The sequence below is a fragment of the Stomoxys calcitrans genome, chromosome 4, assembly GCF_963082655.1.
Source record: "Stomoxys calcitrans chromosome 4, idStoCalc2.1, whole genome shotgun sequence".
NCBI classification, from domain to species: Eukaryota; Metazoa; Arthropoda; class Insecta; order Diptera; family Muscidae; genus Stomoxys; species Stomoxys calcitrans.
This window is the reverse complement of record NC_081555.1, coordinates 151,011,885-151,026,016: the sequence shown is the minus strand read 5'-3', so window position 1 is coordinate 151,026,016 and position 14,132 is coordinate 151,011,885. Positions and strand designations below refer to the sequence as shown.

General features: G+C 39.8%; 1 protein-coding gene across 1 annotated transcript in view; it reads right to left on the bottom strand.

Moving 5' to 3' along the window:
- Positions 1-4,594: 4,594 nt before the first annotated feature.
- LOC106083862 (protein yellow) overlaps positions 4,595-14,132 on the bottom strand; it is a 55,961-nt gene continuing 46,423 nt past the window's right edge. Inside the window, exon 2 of the mRNA XM_013247139.2 lies at positions 4,595-6,036. Within this exon, the coding sequence (XP_013102593.1) occupies positions 4,697-6,036 (1,340 nt within the window). The 3' untranslated portion in view covers positions 4,595-4,696. The remainder of the gene's footprint in view (positions 6,037-14,132) is intronic.

Below are 14,132 nucleotides of genomic sequence, written 5' to 3'. Positions count from 1 at the left end.
ATATGGGTCTATATGCTATATTCAACGCACTGTCCCAAATTTCGGCGAAATCGGACAATAAATGCGTCTTTTATGGGCCCAAAACCTAAAACCGAGAGATCGGTCTATATGGCAGCTATTTTCAAATCTGGACCAATCTGGGTCAAATTGAGGAAGGACGTCGAAGAGCCTTACACAACTCGCTGTCCCAAATTTCAGCGATTTCAGACAATAAACGCGCCTTCTATGGCCCCAAAACCAAAACCCTGAGATCGGTCTATATGGCAGCTATATCCAAATCTGAACCGATCAGGGCCAAATTGAAGAAAGACGTCGAAGGGTCTAAGACAACTCACTGTTTCAAATTTCAGCGATATGGGATAATAAATGCGACTTTTATGGCCCCAAAACCTAAAAGCGAATGATCGGTCTACATGGCAGCTATATCCAAATCTGAACCGATCTAGACCAAATTGACGAAGGATGTCGAAGAGCCTAAGACAACTCACTGTCCCACATTTCAGCAAAATCGGGTAATAAATGTGGCTTTTATGGGCCAAAGACCCTAAATCGGAGGATCGGTCTATATGGCAGCTATATCCAAATCTGAACCGATCTAAGCCAAATTGACGAAGGATGTCGAAGGGCCTAAGACAACTCACTGTCCCAAATTTCAGCAAAATCGGATAATAAATGTGCCTTTTATGGGCCTAAGACCCCAAAACGGGGGAATCGGTCTATATGACAACTATATCCAAATCTAGACCAATCTCAGCCAAATTGACGAAGAATGTCGAAGGGCCTAAGACAACTCACTGTCCCAAATTTCAGCAAAATCGGATAATATATGTGGCTTTTATGGGCCTAAGACCCTAAATCGGAGGATCGGTCTATATGACAGCTATATCCAAATCTGGACCGATCTGGGCCAAAATGACGAAGAATATCGAAGGGCCTAACACAACTCACTGTCCTAAATTTCAGCAAAATCGGATAGTTAATGTGGCTTTTATGGGCATAAGACCCCAAATCGGGGATCGGTCTATATGACAGCTATATCAATATCTGAACCGATCTGGGCCAAATTGAAGAAGGATGTCAAAGGGCCTAACGCAACTTACTGTCCCAAATTTCAGCAAAATCGGATAATAAATGTGGCTTTTATGGGCCTAAGACCCTAAATCGGAGGATCGGTCTATATGACAGCTATATCCAATTTTGGACCGATCTGGGCCAAATTGATGTATGATGTCGAAGGGCCTAACGCAACTTACTGTCCCAAATTTCAGAAAAATCTGTTAATAAATGTGGCTTTTATGGGCCTAAGACCCTAAATCGGCGGATCGGTCTATATGGGGGCTATACCAAGATATAGTTCGATATGGCCTATCTTCAATCTTAACCTGTTTATGAACAAAAAAAGACTCTTTTTAAAAGTTTCAGCTCAATATCTCTACTTTTAAAAACTGTAGCGTGATTTCAACAGACAGGCGGACAGACGGACGGACATGTCTAGATCGTCTTAGATTTTTACGCTGATCAAGAATATATATACTTTATAGGGTCGGAAATGGATATTTCGATGTGTTGCAAACGGAATGACAAAATTAATATATCACCATCCTTCGGTGGTCGATATAAAAATAAAATACGATTCGCATCATCTTTGAAGAAGTACGGTCCAATGATGCCACCAGCCCACAAACCGCTCCAAACTGTGACTTTTTCCGTATGCATTGGTAGCTCTTGCAATGCTTCTGGCTGATCCTCACTCCCAAAATCGACAATTCCTGTTTTGATAATTGGTAATAAGATGTTAAAAAATACCCAAAAATTAGGCAATAATCCTAACGAAAATTATAAAACGAAAAGAATTCTGTTAAATCTTAAAGTAAATAGAAAATTCTAAAGAAAGCAATAATTTTGATACCCACCACCGAAGGATGAGGGAATATTCGTTTTATCATTCCGTTTGCAACACATCGAAATATCTATTTCCGACCCTAATATATCAGCGTAAAAATCTAAGACGATCAAGCCATGTCCGTCCGGACTCAAAATTGGATATCAAATTCGTTTTCTACTATCAAATATCTATTATTTGATCAACCCTTTTTTTTTTTGGGTAGGATATGGGGAGGGGGATTGCCCTCTCACCCATCCTTTCTTTTGCGTAGAATATGATCTCGGTCGCCTACATGACAGTTTGGCGTTGTTTTTATTGGGAGTAGAGTGTCGGTCCCCCGACGCTAAGCCTCAAAAGACAATTTATTTCAGGCTTTTTTTGTCGCAATATACATGTCCAGCTGAATGGCAGGACGGCTGGACGTGACCCAGATTCTTGAATTCTTATATCAACATTAGATTTGAACTTTACTTTCTTTTAATTCACATATTATCGCGCTCGAACTACATGTCCTATTGAAGGGTATTTAGTGGGTGAGCCGGTCCCAGACTCTATCCCAAATATGTATACCAGATTCGAAGTCAAATCCCAAAGACTTTTCATTTGATACCCATTTTGTGACGTTGGACATTCATGCCCGTTAAAGGGGTTTTGGGGTTGGTCCCGCAGACAACTTGGACCAAATTTTTATAACAGATGTGTACTCAACTTAAAAACACCTTTCATTTCAAATCCATATGGTCCCTATAGGTTAATAAGCCCTGCTGGGAGGTTTTGTGGGGTGAGAAGGCGCCTCAGATAACAAGGAATACATTTTTATATCAGATTCTTACTCTACTTTTAAATACCTTTCATTTCATGTCCATATGGTCCCAATTGGTAAATAAGCCCTGCTGGGAGGTTTTGTGGGGTGAGAAGGCGCCTCAGATATCAGGGAATAAATTTTTATATCAGATTCTTACTCTACTTTAAATGACTTTCATTTGATATCTATATTGCCCCAATTGGTAAATATGCCCTGCAGGGGGTTTTGGAGGGTGACGAGACGCCTCAGATACAAAGTAATACATTTTTATTTTAGATTTGTGCTCAACTTTTAAATACCTTTCATTTGATACCCATATTGCTCAAAGGGGTGAAAGAGACCTGTTGGGGGTTTTTTGGGGTTGAGGCCCCACCAACCCCCGAATACTTTGGATGAAATTTGTATTGCAAATTCGTACTCTACTCTTAAATACCTTTCGTTTGATACCCATATTGTCCCAATCGGTAAACATGTCCGTCTGGGTGGGTTTTGGGATGGGGCGTCCCCCCAGGTTATTTTACCCAAAAATTTTATACCAATTTCGTGTTTTTGGGGTATCATACGGTGGCATGCAAAGTTTCCCTTAAATCGGAGCACGCATCTCCGAGATCTGGCGTTTTTGAAAAATGGGGTAAATGGGAGGATCCGCCCCCTTTGTATATCAAAAACTGTAGTAGCCTATTTTCACCGGGGGCCCAAACGGTACCATCTGTGAAAAGTTCATGAAAATCGGTTCAGCCGTTTTTGAATCTATACCCTCCACCATAGGATGGGGGTATACTAATTTCATCATTCTGTTTGTAACACCTCGAAATATGCGTCTAAGACCCCATAAAGTATACATATTCTTGATCGTCGTGACATTTTAAGTCGAACTAGCCATGTCCGTCTGTCTGTCGAAAGCACTCTAACTTTTGAAAGAGTAGAGCTAGCCGCTTGAAATTTTGCACAAATACTTCTTATTAGTGTAGGTCGGTTGGGATTGTAAATTGGTCCAAATCGGTCCATATGGCTGCCATACAAACCGATCTTGGGTCTTGATTTCTTGAGCCTCTAGAGGGCGCAATTCTCGTCCGATTTGACTGAAATTTCGCACATAGTGTTTTGATATCACTTCTAATAACTGTGCTTAATATGGTTCAAATCGGTCCATAACCTGATATAGCTGTCATATACACCGATCTTGGGTCTTGACTTCTTGAGCCTCTAGGGGGCGTAATTCTCGTCCGATTTGACTGAAATTTTGCACATAGTGTTTTCATATTACTTCCAACAACTGCGCGAAGTATGGTTCAAATCGGTCCATAACCTGATATAGCTGCTATATAAACCGATCTTGGGTCTTGACTTCTTGAGGCTCTAGAGAGCGCAATTCTCATCCGATTTGGCACAAATTTTGTACAACGGCTCCTCCCATGGCCTTCAACTTATGTGTGTAATAAGGTCAGAATCAATCTATAGCTTGATACTGTTCCTATATAAACCGATCTCCCGATTTCGCATCTTGATCCCCGAATCGGATTATAACATGATATGGCTGCTCCTCCGCCCTTATTCATTATACTTTGTTTGCCTAAAAACAGATACTGCGCAAAGAACTCGACAGATGCGACCATGGTGGAGCGTATATAAGATTCGGCCCGACCGAGCTCAGCATGCTCTTACTTGTTATATAATAAATACAAATTTAAACTAAAACACACATCGTTTTTATTTCATTTATTTATTCATAATTTTTTTTTCTTAACTTATAAAAAATGATGTTCACTAATTTCAAATTAAAAAACAAAAGAAAAAATATGCCAAATATGATTATGTGCAGGAATATGAAGGAATGTCTATACAATGTAAAAAATTTAGCACTAAAATACATACATAAAAAAAAATAATTCACATACTACAATAATTGACAACATGGGTTTGCAAACAATGATGAGAGGAGATTTCTTTATACATAGTGGCAAAATATTTAGACTAAGTATCACTCTTGTTGGTCCGGACAGACTTTATTGACGCTTCCACCAAGGAGTATTACGTGAAGTGGCATAACTACCCAAACCTTCGGGTTGGGCAGTGTGCTGAATCTGTTGGATATGGGCTATCGCTGGGAAGAGGTGTGGTCCATTGGAAGCTTCATAGCTTAAGCCGTTATGCTGATTATAAACAAAGGCACTAGGAACGTTTAATCTCTGCGAACCGCTGTAGGGAGGCAAATAGGTTGGACGAGCTGAGGAGATGGGCACATGGTGTTGAATGATTGTGGGTTTGGCTGGGGCAGGAGGCAAATATTGTTTGGTGTAAAGAGGGAATTGAGGTTTGACAGCTGCCACCGAGTTGGGCGGTCCATAAACACTACTGGTGCGTTGATCGCATACTGTGCCCTCAATGAGGGTGCTCAATGGTGCGGTGTAAATGCGGAAGTTGATGTCGTTATAGTCCAATTCGGAGAGCAAAAATACAGGCATACGATCCGACAGAACCCAGACATTTTTGTTTTCATCTATTTTCACATCGGCGGGGAAGACCAGTCCTACATCATCGCGATCCACAATGCCATGGAATTGGGGAGAGTAAGGCATGGATGAGTGCCAGCAACCCACAGCATTTTGATCAATCAAATCGAACAGCTCCACACCATCATCACTCATAACGCGAGCGGTGGTATGCGAATTGGGACCACGTTCATCCAAGGCAATGAAATCATGGTAGCTATCCTCCACACGACTCTCATCACGCAGAATACGAGTGGACACCGCAAACTGACGGTGACTGGCCAAGGGACTGAAGTACATGGTGCGGAAGCCATCTGAACGTAGGGGGGACAGGGCCATGCCGAAAATACCCTCTTCACCCCACTGGAAGTTCAAGCCGGCAATGTTGTAATCGCCCCTCAAGGGATCAGGGAAGAAGTAGGAATGACCCGAGAAACGCCATGACTTGTTCTGTTCCCATGAATAGGAGATCAAACCATAGCCCAATTCATCCGAAAAGTAAGCAAAGGCATCGTCACAGCTCTTACCAATGTCCACGGCAATATTGGCAATAAATGTATTGGCATTCGTATCCTCTGGGTTCAACTCGTAGCGGCGTATGCGTGTGTGGGTGGCCAAATCGAATACATTCACCGCATAGGGGCAAGGATTGGTGGTGGTATTGCCAATGCCTATGGTGCCAGTGTCCAAAACCCACAGACGACCGCATTCATCAACCTTAATGCGATATGCAGTAGTTATGCCATTGGCACAATCACCAGCCGTATTCGAACGCCAGTCAGGATAGGGTATTAAAGCGGGAGAACCGGTAACACTGTGTTCCATATTGATGTAAGTCAATGTGGCCGGTATACCTGAAATGACAGAAGCACAAAAATGCAAAAATGTTACAGCAAAATTCATCAAACTTTAATGGGGCAACTAATAAATAACTGCTAAAAATTTGAAATGGTAACATGAAACCGAAAACGGCGTATTAAAATTTATTTCGCAAATTTGCCTGTTGGTTGTGCTTTTTCTAACTCAGCATACCCCGTGCGGTATGGTAAATTTTAAAATGAACACTGTGATTTATTCAATTGCAACCATTTGTCAAACATAATTCCGATGGCAACAACAATTGTAGTGACTATCATAGCATAAAATGATGCCAGTGACGATGATAAAGGGGCCTTTGGTAATAAATTATCCAAATTTTTGTGTATTACACCACTTTAAATAAATGAAAGGTCGTTAAGCTCAACTGAGACGAATCTTATGTACCCTTCACCATGATGGCTAATATGGCGAAAAACAAGTAAAAACGTGCAAAGTTCGGCCGGGTCGAATCTTTGAAACCCACCACCATGGATTTTGCGTAAAATTGACACAAAATAAAAATAGTTGAAAGGTAGTATTTTGCTCTAAGTACCAAATTTTTGTCAAACCAGACAAAAGTTAAAGCTTCTAGGAACCGAAAGAGGATAATCGAGAGATCGATTTATATGGGAGCTACATAAGGTAAAAGACCCATTTGGACCATAGTTGGCACAGTTGTTGGAAGAAGGAACAGAACATCACGTACAAAATTTTAGCCAAATTGGACAAAAATTATAGTTTCCAGGGTATCCAGACGTGAAATCGAGAGATCGGTTTATATGGAAGTTAAAGCAGGCTATAGAACGATTGCAATCGTACATTGCACAGTTATTGGAAGTCGTAACAGAACACTACACTAATAGAAACAAGTAAAAGCGTGCTAAGTTCGACCAGGCCGATTCTCCAACATAGAGCGCATTTGTCGAGTTCTTTTCCAGGCATCTCTTGTTAGGCAAAAAAAGGATAAAAGAAAAGATTTGATCTGCTATTAGAGCGATATCAAGATATGGTCCGGTTCGGACCACAATTAAATTATATGTTGGAGACCTGTGTCAAATGTCAGCCTATTCGAATAAGAATTGCGCACTTTGGGGGCTCAAGAAGTAAAATAGAGAGATCGATTTATATGAGAGCTGTATCAGGCTATAGACTGATTCAGACCATAATAAACACGTGTGTTGATGGTCCTGAGAGGATGCGTCGTACAAAATTTCAGGCAAATCGGATAATAATTGCGACCTCTAGAGGCTTAAGAAGTCAAGACCCCATATAGGTTTATATGGCAGCTATATCAGGTTATGAACCGATTTGAACCTTATTTGGCACAGTTGTTGGAAGTCATAATAAAATAGGTCATGCAAAATTTCAGCCAAATCGGATAGGAATTGTGCCCTCTAGAAGCGCAAGAAGTCAAGTCCCAATATCGGTTTATATGACAGCTATGTCAGGTTATGGGCCGATTTGAACCTTACTTAGCACAGTTGTTGGAAGTCACAGCAAATCACGTCGAGCAAAATTTTATTCCAATTGTATAAAAATTGCGCCCTCTAGAGGCTCAAGAAGTCAAGACCCAAGATCGGTTTATATGCAAGCTATATCAAAACATGTACCGATATGGCCCATTTACAATCCCAACTGACCTATACAAATAAGAAGTATTTCTGCAAATTTTCAAGCGGCTAGCTTTACTCCTTCGAAAGTTAGCGTGCTTTCGACAGACGGACGGACGGACATGGCTAGATCGACATAAAATATCACGACGATCAAGAATATATTGGGTTGCCCAAAAAGTAATTGCGCATTTTTCATATAGTCGGCGTTGTCAAAAAAAGTGTAAAAAAAGTATATTTGATTAAAGTTCATTCTAGGTTTTAATAAAAATGCATTTACTTTCTTTTAAAAAATCCGCAATTACTTTTTGGGCAACCCAATATATGGGGTCTCAGACGAATATTTCGAGTAGTTACACACAGAATGACGAAATTAGTATACCCCGCATCCTATAGTGGAGGGTATTAAAAGATTGCTAAAAATAGCAAACATTGTCTGCTGAATATTAGTCATTAATTTTGCTGCTTGGGACCTTGGGAACCTACCACCATGGAATCTGCTTCTTTTCTCGTACTTGGCACAGTTGTTGAGAGTCATAACAGAACACTATATGCAAAATTCCAGCTAAATTGGATGAAAATCGCGGCTTGTAAGGGCTCAAGAAATCAAATCGGGAGATCGGTTCATATGGAAGCAATATCATGTTCTTGACTGATTTGGACAGTACTTGACACAGTTGTTGGTAATCATAACAGAACACTATATGCAAAATTTCACCCAAATCGGACAAGAATTGCGGCTTCCAGGGCTCAAAAAGTCAAATCGGGAAATCGGTTTATATGGGAGCTATATCAGGTTCTTGACCGATTTGAACTGTACTTAGCACAGCTGTTGATAGTCATAACAGAACACTATATGCCAAATTTTAGCAAAAATTTAATTTCAGACAAAAATTGCGGCTTGCAGGGGCTCAAGAAGTCAAATCGGGAGATCGGTATATGGGAGCTTATCCAAATCTGAGCTGATATGGACTATTTGCCATCCCTAACGACCTACATCGATATTAATTATTCGTGCAATATTTCAAGCGGCTAGCTTTGCGCGTTAGGCCGTTATTGTGATTTCGACAGACGAACGGACGGACATGACGGACTCAGAATGTGGAGACGATCAAGAGTATATATACCTTTTGGTGTCCTATATCAATATTTCGAGGTGTTACAAACGGAATGACTAGATTAATTAAGAAAAATGTTGAACAGCAGAACTCCAGGTTATGGACCGATTTGGACTATACTTGGTGCCGTTGTTGGAAGTCGTAACAGAACACAATATGCAAAATTTAAGACAAATCGAACAGTGCGACACCTCTTTGGGAAAAGTTTTTCCATGGTTTCTATGCATGGCATAGTACCCCCGAAATGTTGCCACCGTAGGGACGGGATAATAACCACCGCTGATATTTTTCCTAATGTTATAGCATCATAGGGGGACATGGTAACCTCTGCGCTATGGCAGGCTCCGTTGTTTATTACAGATAATTTCATCATTCTCTAAATATTGCCCACTTGTAAGTACGAGGAGTTCATTTGATAATGGTGGACATTATGGACACCTTTACACAAAGGAAATACCATGCAAACAGCAAAGCATACTTTTAGGCTTGAACGAAATTAAAAACAGCTGTGTAAATTAAATTAGCAATCAACTTTAAATGACATTCACCAAGTTTTTTTGTTTAATTTCAAGGACTAAATTTAAATTTGCACATTTTAGGAGGCCCCTTACGACTTAGTTATTGTGTGTATCGCAAATCCGCAAATGAAATTGAAGAGGTACATTTATATATCAGGCGTGTGTTGATGCACGAATTAAAAACAACTGTGATGTTTAAGGCAAAATGCTTTAGACCACAAAATGCTAATCACGTTTCCAAATTAGTAACACTAAACAACAAAAAAACACCTAAGGTAAAGTAAAATTCATATGAAAGTGACTTTATTATACCCTGCACTCAGAAAATTTTAGCAATTAAATAAACATATCATATCCGCTAAACCCTTCAACTCAGCCTGTAACAATGTTTCTAAAACTTCCACTTCCACTTTGAAGGTTGTTGTCTACAGCTTTTCCCTAACTAAATTTTCAAAAACACCAAATTTTTAAGATTAATGCAAATATAGTCAAACATAAACACGATTCTGATAAAAAAGTTAAAACATTCAAAATTTCACCGGGCCGAATTTTGCGAACCCACCATCATGGATTCTGCTAAGGATTTACGCAAAATGAACTATGTTGAAGGGTATAGTTGTACTTTACGTATCAAATACTAGTCAAACCAGCCAAAAATTATAGCTTCTAAAGGCCGTAAAAGGATAATCGGGAGATCGGTTTAAATGGAAGCAATATGAGGTTATAAAGCGATTTCGACAAAACTTACCAAGCATGTTTGGAAGTTAGGACAAAAAATTAAGAAGTATCTCTGCTAAATTTCGAGCGGCTAGCTCTTCGAGTTCAATGTCTTCGTTTCAGAAATCACAATAAATTTCGAAGGAATAAAGATAGGGTCGTGAAATTTTGCACAAATACTTCCTATTAGTGTAAGTCGATTGGGATTGTAAATGAGCCACATCGGTCCATGTTTTAATATAGCTGTCATATAAACCGATCTTGGATCTTGACTTCTTGAGCCTCTAAAGGACACAATTCTCTTTCGAATTGGCTGAAATGTAAAATGAAGTGATCTGTTATAACGGCCAAGAATTGTGCTAAGTATGGTTCAAATAGGTTCATAACTTGATATAGCTGCGTTAGAAACCGATCTTCGATCTTGACTTCTTAAGCCTCTTGAGCCACTATAGCGCGCAATTCTCATTCGAATTGGCTGAAATTTTGAATGACGTGTTTTGTCGTAATTTCAAACAAATATGGTTCAAATTAGTCTAAAACCTGACATAGTTGCGTTATAAACCGATCTTCGATCTTGACTTCTTGAGTCTTTGTAGGGCGTAATTCTTGTCCGTAGTGGCTGAAATTTTGCACGACGTGTTTTGTTATGATTTCCAACAACTGTTCTCAGTATGGTTGTAATTGGTCCATAACCTGGTATAGCTATCATATAAACCGATCTTGGATCTTGACTTCTTGAGCCTCTAAAGGAGACAATTCTCATTCGAATTGGCTGAAATGTTAAATGATGTGATCTGTTATAACCGCCAAAAATTGTGCTAAGTATGGTTCAAATCGGTTCATAACCTGATGTAGTTGCTTTAGAAACCGATCTCCGATCTTGACTTCTTGAGCCTCTGTGGGGCGCAATTCTTGTCCCAAGTGGCTGAAATTTCGTTTTGTTTTGTTATAGCTTCCAACATACTGACCAAATATGGTCTGAATCGGTACCGAACTTGATACACCCGTAGCTCCCATATAAACCGATCTGCGGCCACTATAAGGCTCTTCTTCTACTATGGTCTCCAAACCAATATGGTCCGAATAGGTCCATAACGTGAGATAGCTCCAATAGCATAGCAATTCTTATCTATTATCCTTTGTTTGCCTATAAAGAGATAGCCAAGAAGACAAATCGGGAGATTGGATTTTATGGCAGTTATTTAAAAACAACGACCGATTTGGCCATTTACAAACCGCATCAACCTACACTAATAGCAGTATTTGTACAAATTTCAGTGCCTAGCATCACTGCTTTTAAAGTTAGCGAGCTTTCGACAGACGGACAGATGAACGAGTGTGGGCCTCAGATCAATATATTGATGTGTAACAAACGAAATGGCGAAATTATTATACCCTCATCCCACCGTGAAAATTTTTTATACCCATTGTTGTGTTCGATATAAATCGTAACAAATTTGCAGAAGTGAGAAAAATATTTGCTTCAGTGCAGAACCCATTAAACTGAAAGACTTGTCTATTTGACAAGTAATTTTAAGATGAAGCAAAGCACACCGATACAACTAGCGGATAATGGAAAGGTCCGTACCAAATTTTATGCAAATATTGCAAATTTTTCCCATAAACATTCCACTAAGGAACAGGGGCAAACTTCTCACATATCAATGAGTGCAGTCCGATTCAAGTTTAAGCTCAAGGATAAGGGGCCTCCTTTTTATAGCCGAGTCCAAACAACGTGCCGCAGTTCGACACCTCTTTGGAGAGAAGTTTTTACATGGCATATTACCTCACAAATGTTGCCAGCATTAGGAGGGGAAAGCCACCGCTGAAATTTTATTCTGATGGTCTCGCCAGGATTCAAACCCAGACGTTAAGCGTGATAGGCGGACATGCTAACCTCTTGAAAAACTAAATCTGAATCTGTTTGCACCAAAAACTTAAAAGAGTTCCTCCTTGGGCCCACATGATGATGTGTCCAAAAATTTGTGACTATTAGACCACAAACAACAAATGAGATCTGCGTATCAATTACCCCCTATCCACTCCAAATTAACTATAACGAAATCATAGAATATCATATTGGGAGATATCTCCCACATAAATCACTTTTTATACCCACCACCAAAGGATGGGGGTATATTCATTTTGTCATTCCGTTTGCAACACATCAAAATATCCATTTTCGGCCCTTTAAAATATATATATTCTTGATCAGCGTAAAAATCTAAAACTATCTAGCCATGTCCGTCCATCTGTCTGTTGAATCACGCTACAGTATTTAAAAATTGAGATATTGAGCTGAAATTTTGCATAGATTATTTTTTTGATCATAAGCAGGTTAAGTTCGAAGATGGGCTACATCGGACTAAATCTTGATATAGCTCCCATATAGACCGATCCGCCGATTTAGGGTCTTAGGCCCATTAAAGCCACATTTATTATCCGATTTTGCTGAAATTTGGGACAGTAAGTTGTGTTAGGCCCTTCGACTTCTTTCCTCAATTTGGCTCAGATCGGTTCAGATTTGGATGTAGCTGCCATATAGACCGATCTCTCGATTTAAAGTCATGCGCCCATAAAAGGCGCATTTATTGTCTGATTTTGCCGAAATTTGGGACAGTGAGTTGTGTTAAGCCCTTCGCTTCCTTCTTCAATTTGGCCTAGATCGGTCTAGATATAAATATAGCTGCCATATAGACCGATCTCTCGATTTAAGGTTTGAGCCAATAAAAGGCGCATTTATTATCCGATGTCGCCGAAATTTGGGACAGTGAGTTGTGTTAGGATCCTTGCTCGATTTGACCCAAATCGGTCCAGATCTGAATATTGCTGCCATATAGACCGATCTCTCGATTTAAGGTCTTGGGCCCATAAAAGGCGCATTTATTGTCCGATGTCGCCGAAATTTGGGACAGTGAGTTCTATTGGGCACTTCAACTTTCTTCTTCAATTTGGCCAGATCTGAATATAGCTGCTATATAGACCGACATCCGTGTCGTATATGGTTCAGATCGGTTTATTTTTAGATATAGCTACTTAAAAGACCAATATTTTGTTATACACAATTGAACAATGACTTGTACTTAAAAGTGTTTGGTCCAATCGGAACATATTTCAATAAAGCTGTTATGAGGCATAAGGTATGCATTTTTCACCGGATTTCGACGAAAGGTGGTTTACATATATGCCCGATGCCCGGCTCGGCTGCCTTTTTGTACCCTCCACCATAATATGTAACACCTCAAAATATGCGTCTGAGACCATATAAAGTATATATATTCTTTATCGTCATGTCGTTTTAAGTCGATCTAGCCATGTCCATCCGTCTGTCTGTCCGTCCGTCCGTCCTTCTGTCTGTCGAAAGCACGCTAACTTTCGAAGGAGTAAAGCTAGCCGTTTGAAATTTTGCACAACTACTTTTTATTAGTGTAGGTCGGTTGGGATTATGAATGGGCCAAATCGTTCCATGTTTCGATATAGCTGCCATATAAACCTATTTTTGGTCTTGACTTCTTGGGCCTCTAGAGGGCACAATTCTCATCCGATTCGTCTAAAATTTTGACGTGGTGTTTTGGTATCACTTCCAACAACTGCGCAAGGTATGGTTTAAATCGGTCCACGTTTTGATATAGCTGCCATATAAACCGATTATGGGTATTGACCTCTTGAGCCTCTAGAAGGCGCATTTCTTGTCCGATTTAACTGAAATTTTGCAAGTAGTGTTTTGGTGTCACTTTGAACAATTTTCTTAGTATGATTCAAATCAGTTTATAATCTGGAATAGCTGTCATATAAACTGATCTTGGATCTTGACTTCTTGAGCCAATAGAGCGCGCAATTCCCGTCCGATTTGACTGAAATTTTGCATGAGGTGTTTTGTTACGACTTCCAATTACTGTGCTGAGTATGGCGTAAATCGGTATAAAACCTGATATAGCTGCCATATAACCCGATCTGAGATCTTGACTTCTTGGGCCTCTAGGGGGCGCAATTCTCATCCAATTTGGCTGAAATTTTGTACAACGGTTTCTCTCATGACCATCAACATACGTGTTTATTATGGTCTGAATCGGTCCATAGCCTCAAACAGCTCCCATATAAATCGATCTCTCAATTTTACTTCTTGAGG